A 16421-nucleotide genomic window follows, 5' to 3' on the forward strand; every position below is an offset into this window, starting at 1 on the left:
GTCTTCCCACAGTCATTTCCAATGGGATCACCGAGGACTACATTCCCCACGTTATCTCCAGCTGCAGAAGATGAACAGTGGAGGGTGGGCGCTGTGCATCTAATCCTGATACGTCACGTGCATGAGATTCAGAAAGCAGAAACCTGCCCCTGCTCTCAGACGTCACCGGCACCACCGGAGAGGCTGGAGCAGACGGCGGGACCTCAGTTGACACCTTGACACATTTGCAACACACATACATCCCCAGACCATGCCATAAGAACAACAAACCGGGGACACGCCGACGCACTGCGAACCGAAGGAGGTCTGCTGCTGCTGCTGCTGCTGCTGCTGCTGCTGCCAGGGAATGTCCTCCGTGCAGCCACGAACATGAAGCGCAAGAGCGAGAGGAGAAGAGCCGAGTCGAGGAAAAAGCGCTGTGCAGCTCTCAGCAGCTCAGAGGCGGAGCCAACCTCTGATGTTTACACTGATATAACAGGTAAGGGGCCTGCAGGGTGAACCCTGTCAATTTAAGGCCTACTCTGCAAATATGACAAGGACGCCCACTGAAAGATGCATGTCATTAAATGAGCAGGGTGTGTTAAAAAGTCTTCCATCGAATATAAAGACATCAGCTCATTCGGCTGTCGTTTAATCGTCAATGTACTGGGTTTGGCTTGTGTTGTGTGCAAATATGCATAATATGATCATAACTTCCTGCTCCTGTAGGCTATTTATTTTAGAGGAAGCAAATTACACCATTACTTCGCTTTGTCTGCACCATCATATCTTAATGGGCTATGCATAGAGACGGGGTGGTGTATTAGTGTGTATTATAGTTAGGACATTGTCTTTCTCATGGCGTTTTCCTGGTTTTTGTTCTTCACCCTCCTTGCGCAGCTCAAATCTCAGAGAAGGAGGTTCGCCGAAGTGGAAATCGCGTATTTGATTGGCTGGGAGATCGCCCTAGCAACCGTTTGGGCAACGTTCCGGGGCCTATCATATGGCTTATGTAGAGAACTTTAAACTAAAAGAGGCGAGGCTGAGCAAGACTGGCAGGCCGTTCCTCTAATCATGTAGCGGCCTGGATATCTCGCAGCCAATAGCGTGTCGCCGATCAGTGAAGGGAGGAGTCCGGTAGAGATCTTTTTTTTTTAGCAGAGTGCGCACTTGCAATCGAAACTCTTCTTCTCTCTTTGACTGTTAACTTTTTGTCCCGGATTGTTAAATCAGATTTGAAAACGATTGTGTTATACTGTTACTTTTTAACGTATAGCTTTTTTAATCAGCTCGTACACTAACCGTGGAAGTTTTACTCAGTATGCGCAAGTCTTCGTCGTAAAGAAAAATCTACCTCGTACGTTTCTCTGCAAAACAAACATGTTCAGAGCTATGAACAAGATGACCACGGATGATGTTTCGTCAAGATGCATGGAGTTTGTCAAGGGTAAGTCGCGAGAAAAATGAATGGAGTAGTAAAAGTGGTCCCGGGCTAGGGGAAATTAGAGACCACAGAAGTTTATGCGCATGACAAAAGCAAGTATTTAACTGCCTCTTTATGTTGTCTCCCTACCCCACCCACCCCCCTCCCTCCCCAGATCAACTGTATTTCGCCATTCTAAAGCAAAAGATCAAGAGCACAGCTGATCGACACTGTTTCTGCATAGATGAAGAGCTGGCATATGAGAAGTAAGCTTTCAGTCTCATCCCATCTTTGCAACCTGAACATGCACATTTAGCTCGTTGCTGTGACATGTGTGTACTTTGTACCTGACCTTTGCACTTCTTTGACATTATAAGTCTGCAATGCCTATACCTTTGTTATGCACCGTTGTAGTAACTTATAGTATATCATTTCAACCATGAGTAGATGCAGTGATTCTAGCATTGATTGCAGAAGTCGTTGGTATGAAGTTATCCAACATATTCAGATGTGTTTCCTCAAAGGAAGCAATACTATTCCTAAAATAAAGAAAGATTGTTAAAACTAAATGCCTCCTTTAACTGTTGGAATAGATCCAAATAACCAAAACAACATAAACAACGAAAGGCTCACTAAACCAGTAATGGCACATTTTTCAAGGGCATGGCTGTTTGAATGGGCTGGTGTTAGATTGGCATGAGAAGAGAACCTGACCGACCTTTAGAGCTATTTGTGTGCCAGTGGTACAACAAATACTCATGTCTTTGCAGCATTTTGTCCTGTTCTGAGTGACCTATTACAGCATCAGATGCTTCTAAAAATAGACTTTACTTTGTCAGGGGTTTTACTGTTTCAGTGTAAGGTAGCTGGTTCCATCTAATGAAACTTCCCCAGAGACTGTAGTCGGTTGCGTAAATAGCCACTCTGACACACTCTTCTTCTTCTCCCCCCTCTGTCAGCTTCTATGCGGACTTTGGTCCCCTTAACTTGGCCATGTTTTATCGCTTCAGCTGCAAGCTGACAAAGAAGCTCAAGGTAAAGTAAACCGTAGATCTTAGTTGTACTACCTGGAAGAGAGAATAGGATCCATAGAGCCAGGTCTATCAAAAATGTATTTATGCTTGCAGTAGACAAAATAAAGTAGAGGTATGTTTTTTTTGCACATCATTTACTAGTAATACTTTTCAACTTTTTACAGTTATATTTAAAGCTATAATATCTGTAAAATGCAAGTAAAAAGTCATTGTTTGTTTTAAGTTGGGTTAAAAGTCCGATGAGGAATTTACTTTTTTTTCAAGCCACTGTGGGTAACTGCAATGTCATAATTTAGTATTATACATTTGTATGTAAAATATATTTTTTTTAATCACATGTCAGTTCATACTGATGCTCTGAATATCTTTGTACAGTCTATTACACTCTCAAGGAAGAAGATCATATTCTACACCTGTGGAGATCAGAAGAAGCAAGCCAATGCTGCCTATCTCATTGGCTCATATGCAGTAAGTGGAATAATATGTGTAAAATGATATCAGCTTTTAACCTGAGAGGCACCTAGTGATTGGAGATATGTTTTTAAAAGGTGATGAATCTAGACATGATGCCGGAGGATGCCTACAGTCTGCTTGTGTCAAGGAACTCAACCTATATTCCATTCAGGTAACTATTACTGTACTGTATATTTCACATTAACCCAGTGAACAACACAACAAAGTCATTATTAGAGCAGACTGATCTGTTTTGCCGTAACCTGTTAGAAACAAGTTACCAAGCTTCACGTATGCTTCCATCTTAATCCTTAATTTCTTTTTTAAATATGCTGCTTCTGAAATTTGGAAAAATAGTGCATATATCTCGTCAAATGTGTTACTTGAGAGAGTTATTTTAAAAACAATGCCACAATGTTATTTTAACCAGCTTTGTTTAGATTGAATTGCAACCTAAGAAAAAGGCTCAGGGATTGCCAGACCAAGAACGCTTAATTTTTTATATATTACTATATCATGTTGAATTTAAGTAAAAGTGTTTAAGAGAAGAAACAAAACATTAAAAGAGCAGGGTAGGTGGGATAGCAGTTGATATTTTTGCTAAAGTTTACGTAAATGGAAAAATATATTGTTTGGGTGTTGTGTTAAAAAAGACTCATATTTTTTGTTTCAGAGATGCGTCATTTGGATCCTGCATGTACAATCTGAATATCCTAGACTGCCTTCGTGGTGTTCACAAGGTACGTCATATTAAGATGTAATTACGTTTCTATTTTGCTGTGTCAGGCTCCCTTGGAATGAACTCTCCTCTCTCCCCCCTGGCAGGCTCTGCAGTACGGCTGGCTCGACTTCTCCAACTTTGACGTGGAAGAATATGAGCACTATGAGAGGGCAGAAAATGGAGACTTAAACTGGATCATTCCAGGAAAGTTCCTTGCGTTCAGCGGGCCTCATCCAAAGAGCAAAATAGAGAATGGTAAATAACATTTACGTCTATAAGTTACCTTAAAAAAAAAAAGGATATCTGGCCTAATCTTTATACATATTGACCTCGTTTTTTTATTTCAGGGTATCCTTTACACGCTCCTGAGGCATACATCCCATACTTCAGGAATCACAACATCACCGCTGTCATCAGACTCAACAAAAAGATGTATGATGCCAGGCGTTTCACTGAATCTGGCTTTGAGCACCACGATCTGTTCTTTGTGGACGGGAGCACGCCAAACGACTCCATCGTCAGGAAGTTCCTAAACATCTGTGAGAACGCAGAAGGAGCCATCGCTGTCCACTGCAAAGGTACAGATCACACTGCAACAAAGGCAGTGGATAGGCTAATCTATTCTGAATGATTATAGTTTTACTCCTAGATCTATACACTGTGCTCAGTGTCCCGTTGGTTGTGTAATTTAACACCATGCCACTTTTTTTCCCTTTAGCTGGTTTGGGCAGGACTGGCACTCTGATTGGCTGTTACATGATGAAACATTACGGCCTGAGTGCTGCCGAGGCCATTGCCTGGATACGGATATGCAGACCAGGGTCCATCATTGGGCCTCAGCAGAACTTTGTTGAAGAGTAGGTGTTCACTTAAGTAGCATTTTCAAAATGTTACTAAGTTCAAATCTTAGTTCTTTCTCTCACAGAATCTTCAGTTGAGTTCAGAATATAGTTTCCTTAGATTTTATTTATCAAGAGTTTGTCAGTCTAAATCAACGTGTTTCAATTCAAATGTTGCTTAACTTTATTGTGATTGGCGCATCCAAACTGAGCCATGCCCTCTTCATCAGTCAGAATCTGATAAGGAATTGAGTTAATAATAGAGGTGTTTTTTTGTTTGGCAAGAGAAATAAGGTAATTTTGTCTTTTTTTACTTTATTTTTTCTTCAGTAAGCAGAACAGTCTTTGGGCTGAAGGAGATGTTTTCCGGGAGAAGATGCAAAACGAATGTGAGAATGGCAAAACGGCTGTAACCAGGATCCTGTCTGGTGTGGATGACATATCCATCAACGGGAGCAACAAGAACAGGGCATCCAATAAAGAGGAAATGGACCTGGTGAGTTTACAAATCACTCCTTTGCCATGCTCACAGGTACAGACTGCAGAATGAACTGAAAGTACTTCTGTAAGCAGAAGATTTTTTATTGAACCACAACTTCTCTGCATTTTTTGTAACCACAAATTGTTCTTTTTTTTACAGTATAATGATGATGAGGAGAGGACTGGCCTTACACAGGGTGATAAACTGCGAGCCCTGAAGAGCAAGAGGCAGGCCAGATCATCCTCAGGTTCACTATCGTAAGTATGCAGGTCCCATCATGCATCACACCTGTGTGCTGTCGTACCGTCAAATGACCAACGCCACTCCTTGGCAGTCTCTTGGATCATTACACGTTTACAGTTTTGTCAGACTAATCTGTTAGGTCTGCTCTCCTTTATTCCTACCATGGCAGTTTTATCCCGTTATTGCATTTTATATTTAAGTTGAGGAACTAGGCCACATTCCTGTAATTTTTCAATAACTCTGTCTTTTTGTCCTCTTATTGTTCTTTTGATTGACTGTCATGACATGCAGATCAATGTAAGTCATCACATTTGTATCTATAATCTGTTAATGACGAGGATGAACATTAAAGCAAGGCAGAAGTCGTCAAATATTGAGAGGCAGAGCGAGTGATAGAGTTGATGGAGTTATCTGATACACAATCTGTTGAGGTCTGGATTTAGAAAGGCACAAAAGATGTGGAATTAAAGCATGTGATCTATGAGTTAGATTAACTGCAGGATTTGATAATTAATGAATGTCAGAGATGAGAACATTTAAATATATAGCCCGTATAAATATAGAGCTTGGGCTCCAGGTTATCATAACATCATGTCACAATGTCTTGAGGCAGATTTTTATTCAAAATCAGGTTTATTACCAGGTAGGCTTACACGTACGAGGAACTTGACTTGGTGTCGTGGTGCATACATACAAGTAAAACAAGAATCAAAAACACAGGTAGAGAACTAGAAAAATATACAAAGTAATACAAAATATAGTAAAATATAATATAACAGTATTTACATTGCAATGGAATGGAATAAAAATCGGCAGTAATACAATTTAAAAAAAAAGATATTGTTGTGCATTAATGTAATCAATTATTTAATTATTAATGCTATTTATAAAAAACAAAACAGGGGTAAAGAGTATGCAAGAATATTACAATTGTTATATAGTACAATTTCCATCGCCCTCCATGCCAAAATGTAGTACTTTAATCTGTATTGTACAGATACATTGATAGAAAATAATGAAAAGTGGTTTATTACATGTGTCTGTTAGGATAACAAATAGACATCCATTATGTTGCAGAAGGAAACAGGCCTTGATTAAAAAAAAAAAAGCAATATTTAAATAAATGGGATTAAACTCCAACCATTTAGTAAGCTATAAAGGCCAATGGCTTGTTGCTGTCTAGTTATTTAAAAAAAAATATGAATAGAAAATCTAATACTGGATTTTGTCCTTCTCTATCTAAATGAATTCCACATCATTTGTGCCTATGTAATTCAGCCGTGGAAGGTTGGGTGTCACATGGCTGAGGATGGTTGACTGGCCTCTGCCAATGTACCCATGTGGCTTTGGCTTTTGTTGTCCCATGTCAGGCAGGTGGTAGTGTTCTGCTGCAACCTCATGGGCACGCTGTGGCCGATGTGTTGCCTTCCATTCAAAAGATAGCTGAGAGTGGCAGAGAGAGAGAGAGAGAGAGAGAGAGAGAGAGTGGGGGAGAGGAAAAACAGAGAGAGGATGTGAGGTTTTGTATGACAGAGGTAAGTTTACATCACTTCCTTATTAGCTGCCTTCCTCTTCCTGTAGAAATGGTTGCTATGCCAGTGTATGGTATGGCTGATTTTGAGGTTGTTTCTTTTTTCTTTCTTTTTGTTTCTGTCTTTCGTTGGATGACTATGGTGTGGATATGCACTTTTGGATGCATTACATTTACATGCCTTGCATTATGTGCCTGTCATGGACACACTGAGCTGATCTGCTTTGATATCAAGGCTTATCCCAGTGTTACAGTAAAGCTCTTTCATTGAGCCTGCTGTACTTGTTAACAATGGCACCAATTATTCAACTAATCACGGTTTAACAAAGGATCTGGATTAGTTGAATTTAATGGTTTAGTGCTTGGCTTGCACTGCTGACTTGGCACGTCTCAAGAGAAAATGTTGGCGAGGGAACTTGGTCCTGGTTCTGATCAGCAGTTTGTACTTGTTTAGTTAAGAAGCTAACTTGCCTGCTCAATCATTAAGCTGTAGGTGTTTTTAGGAAACATCAAGGAGTACTTTGTTGTTAAAATGATCTTTTCTTGGGGTGTTTTTATGAAATAATAAGCGGATTTAAATGGCATTGTTGGGATTGGTAAATCACACATGATTCTATTTTAAATACACAGGTTAGCTCCTCAGGAGGTAGAGGGATGTAGAAAATGGCTTTATATCCGTCCTCAGGAGGGAGTTGAGGCAGAATAGAGATTTGTTCGCACAAGAAATCTGGCTTTTTAGATTATGCGCTGCTACACATCCCTCTTACTTCCAGCTGAACTTCACCATCTGGCTCCACTGTTTGTTTATTAAGTAATACTGACGTGCATGTTCAATTCCAGCGATGATAAGAACGACAATTATCTGAAAGCGTTCTTTTCTGCCTCTTCATGCATGGCAACAGGCATGAGACCCTTGGACATGCGCGCATGAACATGCCTCTTTGTTCGATCTGTGTTTGTGTCTAACATGTAACTAATGTTGGGCCGGGTTCATTGTCTATTGCCTGTTGTTTTTCCATTGCTTCTGTGACTGGATCAGTGTGCACATACCATCCGAGCTTTGTGTACCCTTTCAGGTTCCTGTGTCTGCCAGCTTCTATTAAAACGCTCCGTCTCTGGAACAAAATGTAATAATGGTAGTTAATTATTTTAATATTAGAGCCCGATCTATATATTGGCTGGCTTGTATCAGCCACTATTTGCTCACAGATAAGAATAATAAGAATAAGAATACATTTGATTTATATAGCGCTTTTCCTGGTGCTCAAAGCCATCTTAGTATATTTGATAGAAATGTCTGTCCATCAGTTTACAACAAGTTGGCAACTTGTTTTATTTTATCAAAACTATACTCATTTTAAGTTGTTTATTTAGTGTCATTTCATTTTAAGCAAATGTTACTACTGGATATTTAATGTTATTTGACAAATACCGTTAGTTCCAACTGTAGAATAACTACTACATATTATATATTTTTCAAAAGCTTTTAAAATAATTGTATGGTTGTTTTAAAAGCTCTCAAAAAGTTTCATCTACTTCGAAATTCTCACATGAGTTGAGTGTAAAGTTTAAAGCAAAGTGCTTACACATCAGAGCAAGTGAAGAAGAAGAACTTGCTGACTGGCTAGTTGGATGCAAGGCTCTTTGAAAGGTAGTTCATCTAATCCAGTCTCAGTGGAAAAGCAGAACATCAAAGGCTTTGTGTCCCGCCCGGACGTCTCTTGTCTCTCCTTCCTTTTATTTCCCCTTTTTTCCGTTTGCTCTTGTTGTTGGATTTGTCCTCCTTTCAGATGGCTGGTAGCCATGCTGCTCTCCTCCCTGTGTAGCCTTGCCCTGTGGTGGATTGTGTATGGCTTCCCTTCTTCCATCCTGCATTTCTGTATAGACGGGTTAGGATTTCAATGAGTTCTACCGCCCGTCAGCCCCCAAAAACCTGTCCTGCCCCCCTTCTGGAGCTCTAACTGAGAATGCTGTAAGTGAGCCCCAGTCTCTTTTTTTAAACTCCCAACCCAAATCAGACATTTGTTCAAATGATCATCTTTATTGCATTTGCAAGTACAGTAAACTTAAAGCTGATGAGCAGAGCCAGTTATTTAAAATCTAAAACATCAGAGGCTACTGTCTTGTCATTGTGACCTTTTTCTGTACATAATGATTTTGTCTTACTGTGTCCATCATCATGTCATTCTAAACATCATGCTTGGCTGGTTATTGTGTTGACTTGAGTGCTAACTGTTCAAATGTAATCCTGCCAGACAGTTAAGCTTTCTTGATGAAAATGAAAACTGAAAATGCAAATCAAGTCTCCTTTTAAGTTGTTTAGTGTCACCTGCTGGCTTCCCCTGGTATGACTTGGCTTTAATAATCATATCTGGCTGCTAAGGCTGCAGTAACGATCTGTGCACAGGCCGTAGAATAGGATAGAATTGGAGGGATGAAACCCTCTTTAATGGTCACACATGCAGAGCACACAGCACACACAGTGACATTTGGCCTCTGCATTTAACCCATCCTAGTACCAGGAGTCTAGTACTAGGCACTATCAATATCTTTAAAACCTCCTTGCTCATCTGCATACAGTATTTTACTTCTCTGCCTCCACTCTGTCCTGTCATCTTTCTAAGATCTCTCAGTGAATAAGTTGAATCACATGTTTTACTGTTGTGTTACTTGTGTTTTCACAGACAAGAAGAGAATAAAATCCACACCAGGTCATCATCACAGTCCCCAAGGTAGATTTTGCAGTGTACACACAACATGCATATCTACGCTCTGACATACAGTGGCTCAGACTAATGAATCACATATCTCTTCTGCAGCAGGGTCATATTGCAGGCCAGTGTTCAGGGCGGCAACCCATTGGCTCTGTCTGACCAATCAGACAGCAGGAAGAGGACCAGATCCTCACTGCCCGCCAGCGGAGGAAGGTCAGTGGCACATTCACCCCTTATATTTTCATTTATATACCATACAAAAAATATTGGATTTAGCAAGTGAAATAAAACCTAGATTGGACACTGGATGCCTTTTTGTGTCTACATTTAAATGTGAAGAAGATGTGTACAAAACTAGAACTGGCTTAAGTTCCACCTATTATATTTATCGTGTAAATCTCAGTCTTTGTGAATGAGTGGAGTATACTCAGTTTTCATTGAGATGGCAGATATGTGGTCATGAGACCATCATGTGTAGAACTGGTCATGTGATAAGGAAAACTTAGAAAGAGATGATTTGATCTTGAGTTACAATTGTTTTTTGAATCAGCCAGTTGCATATAAATTATTCAGCCCTCAATGTGGAATTTAAATACTTCATATTTGCCATTTATTTCCTTACTCAGGGAAGTGTTGTGTTAATGCAATACTTGAATATATCTTTGATGTTTTATGTGAAGTTGATTTTTTTTTTAAGCAGCCAAGAGGCTATAGCCACTCGTCGGTCCTTATGGAGGAAATTAACACTTCCTTCTCTCTGCCAGCTCCCTGAGCCACACCAGGCTGGTCAGGTCTCTAGGAAACTTGCATGTAGTGTCTGGAGACAGGGACCCCATGTGTTGGGAGCCATGTGGCAGCCATAGAGACACAGCCAGTGCTATGGCCAACACAGGCCCTCTCATCAACTTAAACATGGCACAGGTCCACCTGCAGGCAAGCTCTCTCAAACCCACCCTGGGCCACAAACACATGTTCACTTTTCTATGAAGATATTTCCTCTCTGCTGTCTGAAACAGGGAAAGTCATATGTAAATGGTTTCTCCCAAGTTTTGGCCACCATAGGATGATCAGATTTTACAGATAATTTCACTGGTGCTTGTGTAAATCCAGCCAAAATTCAGTCTCTGCACTCTTCTGCTTTCTCCTCTTGATAATAATCACTTAGGCTGGGATGCACAAACGGGTTCAATTGGTTTAAACAAAAACAATTTGTGGTTAATCCACCGATGACTTTCATTCAGAAGTTAGATCTAAATTGAATCTTGATTTTCTGACAGTTGGGATTAAAAAGGACTGTTCCTTAAAGAAAACATAGAAATTAGATACAACTGGTCTGATTAACTTAAATTGCTGGGTTTATTTGATTTAGGGGGTTTCCTGCTAAATCATGGAAACCTTTGAGTCAGTTATTTAGCCAGCATAAAACCTAAAATAACAAAGTGGAGCAAACCACTGATTATCTCCACATGAGATGAGTTTTTATTGCTATGTTCCAACTTCAATGTTTTAGTTTTGTTGTACTTTTAATTGCTGTAATCTCTGTTCCTGCCAGCCATAGATCTTTCATCCAACATGTCAAATTCAATTACAGTTAAACCTTAAATTAAACCATGGCGGTGCAGCCCAGCCACGGTTCTTCTTCACTCAGCTGTTGTACTAACATTATGTGAAGGTCTAATGTTTAGTAAATCTGACCCTGCTTATGCACCGCTGTCAGGTTGCCAAATGAAACTCCACCGCCTCAGCCTCCCTGCTGCCTTTTTCAGCGTTCCTTCGTTCTGAGAGCAGCAGCTTTCCTTCTATGACTGGCTATAGCTTCTCTGGACTCTGCTGCTCAGTGTCTCTGCCTCCTCTCTGTATTCATTACTGGTGCTAATCTGTTTATATCCTTTCTTTTTCCCTCTTTTATATCTCTTACACACAGACACACTGTCTCCAGAGGATGTAAAGCTCGCAGCTCTTTGCAATCAATTCGATTTTCCAGGTTATGGTATATATCTTTTCTTCATTGTAATATCAATTTCTGATCTTTGTGCGAACACATGCATGAACTAAATACATTTAAACCGGTTGTTTGAATAGTGAAATGTAAATCAATGATATTTTTCCTTCCATTAACGCTGACTTTCTTTTCTTTAGTCATTCCATACCGAAAGCTAGAGCTCCTCTGCTCCGGTGAGCCGATCTGGAAACACTGAGGAACTTCACATGAAATCCAACCTCGACACAGCTGTACTAGCATTTTAATTAAGTTTGAAACAAACATTTAACAACTTGATGTGACATGTAAATCATTTTATAGACTTTTATTACAAGTTATTTTACCCGTAAGGCACTTTTGTTTTATATTTTTTACAAAGCATCAATACATACAGATTTATAATCATTGCCTGGTTGTTCCTACTTATTGAAGCATGCTGTAGCAAACTAGCATGTGAATCTAAAAGATATCATCCTAAATGAGCACTGTGCAGCACCTTTTCTACTTCAAAAATGGGATATGTAGATTCTTTTAGGAGTACGGCCTAAAAACCTGCTCTTGGTCCTATGAGAAGGCAGTATACAGGTGGTAGAACAAGTCCATCACAAGATACATACTGTGCTCATCTGTACCTCCACTCTCCATACTTGTGAAGCTTTCAGCTACTGTATTTCAAGACTGTAAATAAGACTGTCAATTTGATATACTCAGTTTGTATTTTTTAACTATTTTGTACTATGTTTAAATCATGCTATGAAATAATTGTATGGTCCTAATGAGGCTTTGTCCAACTCATGTTCATAATCCACTAAGAACATTAGCTTAAAGCACATACTATAGAATCAGACTTTTCAAATTAAACTGTACTGGCTTTTAGTCTTTGTAGCAAATGCTTATTATAACAAGATGCATTAAACAGTTTCAAGTTGATTGTTGTTTCTCAATTTAATCTGTTCTTCCATTTAATTTTAAAACAATTGTTTGTTTTTTTTAACGCCAAGTCATAGTAACACTATTCTGTTAAGCTGATTTTACAAAAGACATCAGAGGTCCATTTACCCAAACCTCAAATTTCAAGTAATCCCAGCGTGGCATTCTAAAATAAAAAGCAGCTCCAAGATAAACTTGCAAAAGCATTTATTCTCCAAATGCCGAACAGTGCAACAGAACAAAATCAATCAAGTACAATAAAACCCCAACCTTAAGAACAGTAGAGACATTAAATGTTTTTTTTTTTTTTACATTGTTAAGTGCAACCACTATTCCCCACAGGAGAATTGAACTCAAGTTATTTTCCTGCACACAGTGCTGGGAAGTCTTCTGGGTCATCGGGGTTAGGAGCCGGGTCCTCCTCCTAGTGGGAGAACAAATCGCACACATGAATGACATTTAGTAAGTACAAAAAATGGTGTCAAAAGATTGCTAATGTTTACATATTTGATCTCCACATGTCAGCATATTGACTTATAATTTCCCGTTTTTAAGTCAAACAAATAAACCAACACTAAAGATAAATAAATAGAGCATCTACATATAAAAAACGGTCTTACCATTAGCCCCCATAACATTTACTGAATAAACTAAGACATTTAAATGTTTAGTTATTAAAAAGCTTAAATGTATTTTTTTTTAAAGAACGTTTAGTTGCTAAAAGCATATTTTATAAAAAGGTGTGCCTGTGCTCTTCCACTGAGGTATCCTGCATTTTGTGTCTTAAGATTCTAATTAAGCAAAAATAAAGAGTCGAGGACATACCCTCTCAAACACGGGTTTAGCTCTCTCTGGGCAAGTAGCCGGACCACCTCGTGCTCCCCTTCCTCGACCCCCACGACTAGGACGTCCAAGACTCCCGAAATTGATATCCAGAAGGGAGGTGATGTCATTCACGGACCTACGCAGGAAGTGGCTGTCATCCTCCACTTCTTCAAGGATCCCCTCCTTTATGATCTAAAGGTTGGAGACAAACGGTAAATGAAGTCCAAAACCTTTAAATTGACATTAACAACACAACAGCATCTCCAGCTAAATGGTGTGAACGCTTGGTCTAGGTTTTCTTTTTGAGTGTTCATTTTTACAACGGAAGGTTACTGCTAGATGATGAAGCATACAATGTTGTTTGATCAGTCTAGTCAGTCCTGATCACCGCTCCAGTGCGATCAGGCTTTGGCTTTTCTTCCAACAGATCCTATTAAGTGCACTCTCACCTCCACCTTCTTTGACTTGTGGATGACCTTGGCTTTGGTGGGAATCTGGTCCTCTGCTTTGCGGATATTAAAGTCTGCCTTGGGACGACTTGTTGCCTGCAGCGCCTTCCACTCGTCCAGGGTCATCTCCACGGCAACATGGACCACCATCTCTCCATCCTCTTCTGCGCTACAATTTGGAACAAACTACATCTGTCTATCTACTTTATTTTGACACCTTTACATTTAAATAAACATTGCCAAATACAGGCTTTCTCTTGAAAGAAATTAACAGATTTGTATTTGACTGGCATTTGTTATTATTTGATCACCTTGTTGCTGAACCTCAGAACTAACAATGTATCCACAAAATAAGAAGATGGCAGATTACTTAGTTTTTTCCAAACACACTTTTCATTAACACATTTGATTGCAAGTCAAATGTAACATGTATAGCACTGCTGAAGCAGAAAAACAACTTTCATGCGAAAAAGTCAAACGTGATGAATTATGTGTGTGATTCTAATTGCAAATTATCCAACTGCCAAGTTAAACCCTAAAAATGTTTTAATTTGGTCTAACCATCAATTACTGCCTTTAATTTATCGATGCAAAAACACAACAGGTATGATAAACCGTATCTATTGACTGTTAAATCAGCCACTAAACCAGGTCATGTGGCACAGATTTAATTAATAAGAAAGGTGTTTTTGTGCTTTACTCACCGATACTGATTATCATCCTCAGCAGGAATCTTATCCTCAGATTTGGTCAAAGCATCAGGGGTAACCTCCATTAATTCACTTCAAAAATGAGATACGACAAACATAAAGATATCCAAATTGTGCAAAAGACTGTTGATATATTTCATGTTAATGGCATGTCACGTACCCTGTATTTTCTTCAGCACTGCCCCAGTTCCAGGGTCCTCTGCCTCCTCGCTTTTCCTCAGGAGAGATACCTCTGCAAAGCAGGTTAAAAGCAAAATTATCAAAAACACCACCAATAAGCTGTACTGGAGTAAACTGCTGCATGAACAAAGAGGCTTACGTTCCGCTGTGTCGATCATAACCTCTCTTGCCCCTCGGGTTGAAGTTCTCGGAGATCCTCGCAAACCCTCCACCTCTCCCTTCTCTTCTACCTCTGAAGCCCCCTCTGCCCCCTTGATCGGACTCTGTATTATAGTAAGGCCTGGGGATCATTTGAAAACAAAAAATACAAGTCATTCCTTTGACTTTAGTGACGTTAGTGTTTTGAATAAAACAAAAGGTGCCTTTCATTACTCATTTCGTTTTTTGAAGAATCACATAATTTCCTCTTTCAATCTTTACTTAGCAAGGAGAACAATCAGATGTGAAATGTCTCTTCATCTGATTAATGCATGCACTTGAGGGACATGATTTGTACATTTTTTTAACAGCAGTGGTCCTGTAAAACAGATGATGCGAAAAGAAACCAATATGGAGAGTTGAGTTAAAGCCTCAGTTGGAGAATACATACTTAGGGATGGAAAAATCCTGTGGGTACTCGTCTTGGTTGGCTCTGCGCTCCCCAAAAGCAGGCCTCTTTGTGTTCCTCTGGGACTCCCCTCGACCATACCCACTCTCAGTTACTGGTCCAGGACGTCCTTGCTGTGGGGGCTGCTGCTGTTGGAGCGGCTGCTTACAGACTGAGGAAGAGAAAGTGAGATAGTGTGCTGTTCAATTGTGTTACCATTATCACTCTCTTTTGTTGAAAAGTTTAGGAATAACCTCAATAACCAAAGAGTTGATCAGGCAAATTGAGTAAATTGCCTTGTTTGAACCACTAATCAAAACAAAAACACATATTACAGTGTGGATATATATAACATATGTATAATATATATAATAATATTAATAAATAATGTGTATAATATATATCAGTGTGGACAGTGTGTGTGTGTGTGTGTGTGTGTGTTTTTTTTTAAGGCTAAGAACTCTCTTCCAGTAAGTTCTTAGCCCTGATTTAAATACATTTATACTGCTTAAACCCATTCAAACTGCCATTCTACAAAAAAGAAAGGAGGGTCTGATATCATGCAAAAAAGGGAAAACAAACAATACCAAGAGAGCTCAGCTGAAGGGAATAATTGCACTTAACCAAACAAGTTGTTTGCAACGAAATCATTTGTTGACTGACTAACATACCTCATATAAAGTATGCATATGTATACAGTTTAAAATGTGCTACACAACTAAACAAAAAAAGATACCAACTTTAGATACCAAGTTGAAACCCAGCCTGACAGCATGAACATGTGCTCAACCCCCATTGTCATTGCAACATCAGTAGATGACAAAGCCAAGCAAACCGCCCAGTCTAGGCTGGACTATCCGAGGTAGAAATACCAGCAGCTCTCTTAGGATTTGGGCCTGTGTGGTGATAATGCAGACAGGAGTTTAGCTAACCTGGAGCCGGGTCGGGGCCCTCCGGAGCAACAGGGACGCGTCTGTCCTTCTGGGACTCCTTCTGCCCAGGTTTTTTCGGCTTGGCTTTCTTCTCCTCGTTGTCCTTCTTTTTCTTTTTGGCCTTCTCGATTTCTGCTTTAGTTATTAAGTCGAAGGGGTCAGCATCGTCATCCAGTAGATCCCCATACCTGTTCGCCACAGCGCACCCAAATGCGTCCGGGAGCATTTTAGCCTGTGTATGACGAGAAAAGCTGATTCCCTCCTCCTCAAGATGTACACATATCTTGCAATTACCACTCAGCAAAACAACCGTTTTCGTACAAAGCAGAGCTGCAGACAGTACTTTGCTGTGTCAGTGAACATCCAGCTAATGCCAGCAGCAGTGTCTACACATTTAAATGTTTGCACGT

The 16421-nt window shown here is 39.8% G+C and overlaps 2 protein-coding genes across 13 annotated transcripts; one reads left to right on the forward strand and one right to left on the reverse strand.

The window, feature by feature from the left end:
- Window positions 1-127: 127 nt before the first annotated feature.
- cdc14b (cell division cycle 14B) lies at window positions 128-12329 on the forward strand. Of its 12 annotated transcripts, none has more exons than XM_079687392.1 (16): window positions 128-478; window positions 1578-1668; window positions 2362-2437; window positions 2812-2904; window positions 2985-3061; window positions 3563-3629; window positions 3715-3865; window positions 3958-4188; window positions 4329-4467; window positions 4780-4945; window positions 5090-5187; window positions 9389-9436; window positions 9527-9631; window positions 10183-10351; window positions 11343-11402; window positions 11558-12329. In XM_079687392.1, exons 1-15 carry the CDS (start codon window positions 370-372, stop codon window positions 11364-11366), a joined length of 1644 nt encoding a protein of 547 aa, XP_079543518.1. In that variant the 5' UTR covers window positions 128-369; the 3' UTR covers window positions 11367-11402; window positions 11558-12329. The 12 variants fall into 12 exon arrangements, 8 of the variants coding, with proteins under 8 accessions (XP_079543518.1, XP_079543521.1, XP_079543516.1 ...); XM_079687390.1 differs by having other exon boundaries at window positions 129-478; window positions 9524-9631; window positions 11343-11408; XM_079687389.1 differs by having other exon boundaries at window positions 130-478; window positions 9524-9631.
- Window positions 12330-12519: 190 nt separating this feature from the next.
- On the reverse strand, window positions 12520-16375 carry LOC307043134 (intracellular hyaluronan-binding protein 4-like). Its single transcript, XM_079687397.1, has 8 exons — window positions 16012-16375; window positions 15083-15251; window positions 14633-14773; window positions 14474-14545; window positions 14308-14385; window positions 13604-13772; window positions 13155-13346; window positions 12520-12753 (listed from the first exon to the last, which is right to left on the reverse strand). Exons 1-8 carry the CDS (start codon window positions 16235-16237, stop codon window positions 12688-12690), a joined length of 1113 nt encoding a protein of 370 aa, XP_079543523.1. The 5' UTR covers window positions 16238-16375; the 3' UTR covers window positions 12520-12687.
- Between the last annotated feature and the right edge of the window lie 46 nt (window positions 16376-16421).

This window comes from Notothenia rossii, assembly GCF_949606895.1.
Source record: "Notothenia rossii genome assembly, chromosome: 6".
NCBI lineage: Eukaryota > Metazoa > Chordata > Actinopteri > Perciformes > Nototheniidae > Notothenia > Notothenia rossii.

Excerpts from the sequence above, each read along its gene's own strand:
- cdc14b (XM_079687390.1), top strand. The coding sequence starts at position 370 with ATGAAGCGCAAGAGCGAGAGGAGAAGAGCCGAGTCGAGGAAAAAGCGC. Across the intron at positions 3,866-3,957 it reads AAAGAGCAAAATAGAGAATG|GGTATCCTTTACACGCTCCT; the intron begins GTAAATAACATT and ends TTTTTATTTCAG. Across the intron at positions 10,352-11,342 it reads TGGCACAGGTCCACCTGCAG|ACACACTGTCTCCAGAGGAT; the intron begins GCAAGCTCTCTC and ends TCTTACACACAG.
- LOC307043134 (XM_079687397.1), bottom strand. The coding sequence starts at position 16,237 with ATGCTCCCGGACGCATTTGGGTGCGCTGTGGCGAACAGGTATGGGGAT. Across the intron at positions 14,546-14,632 it reads TATGATCGACACAGCGGAAC|AGGTATCTCTCCTGAGGAAA; the intron begins GTAAGCCTCTTT and ends CCTGCTTTGCAG. Across the intron at positions 13,773-14,307 it reads GAGGATGATAATCAGTATCG|CGCAGAAGAGGATGGAGAGA; the intron begins GTGAGTAAAGCA and ends TCCAAATTGTAG.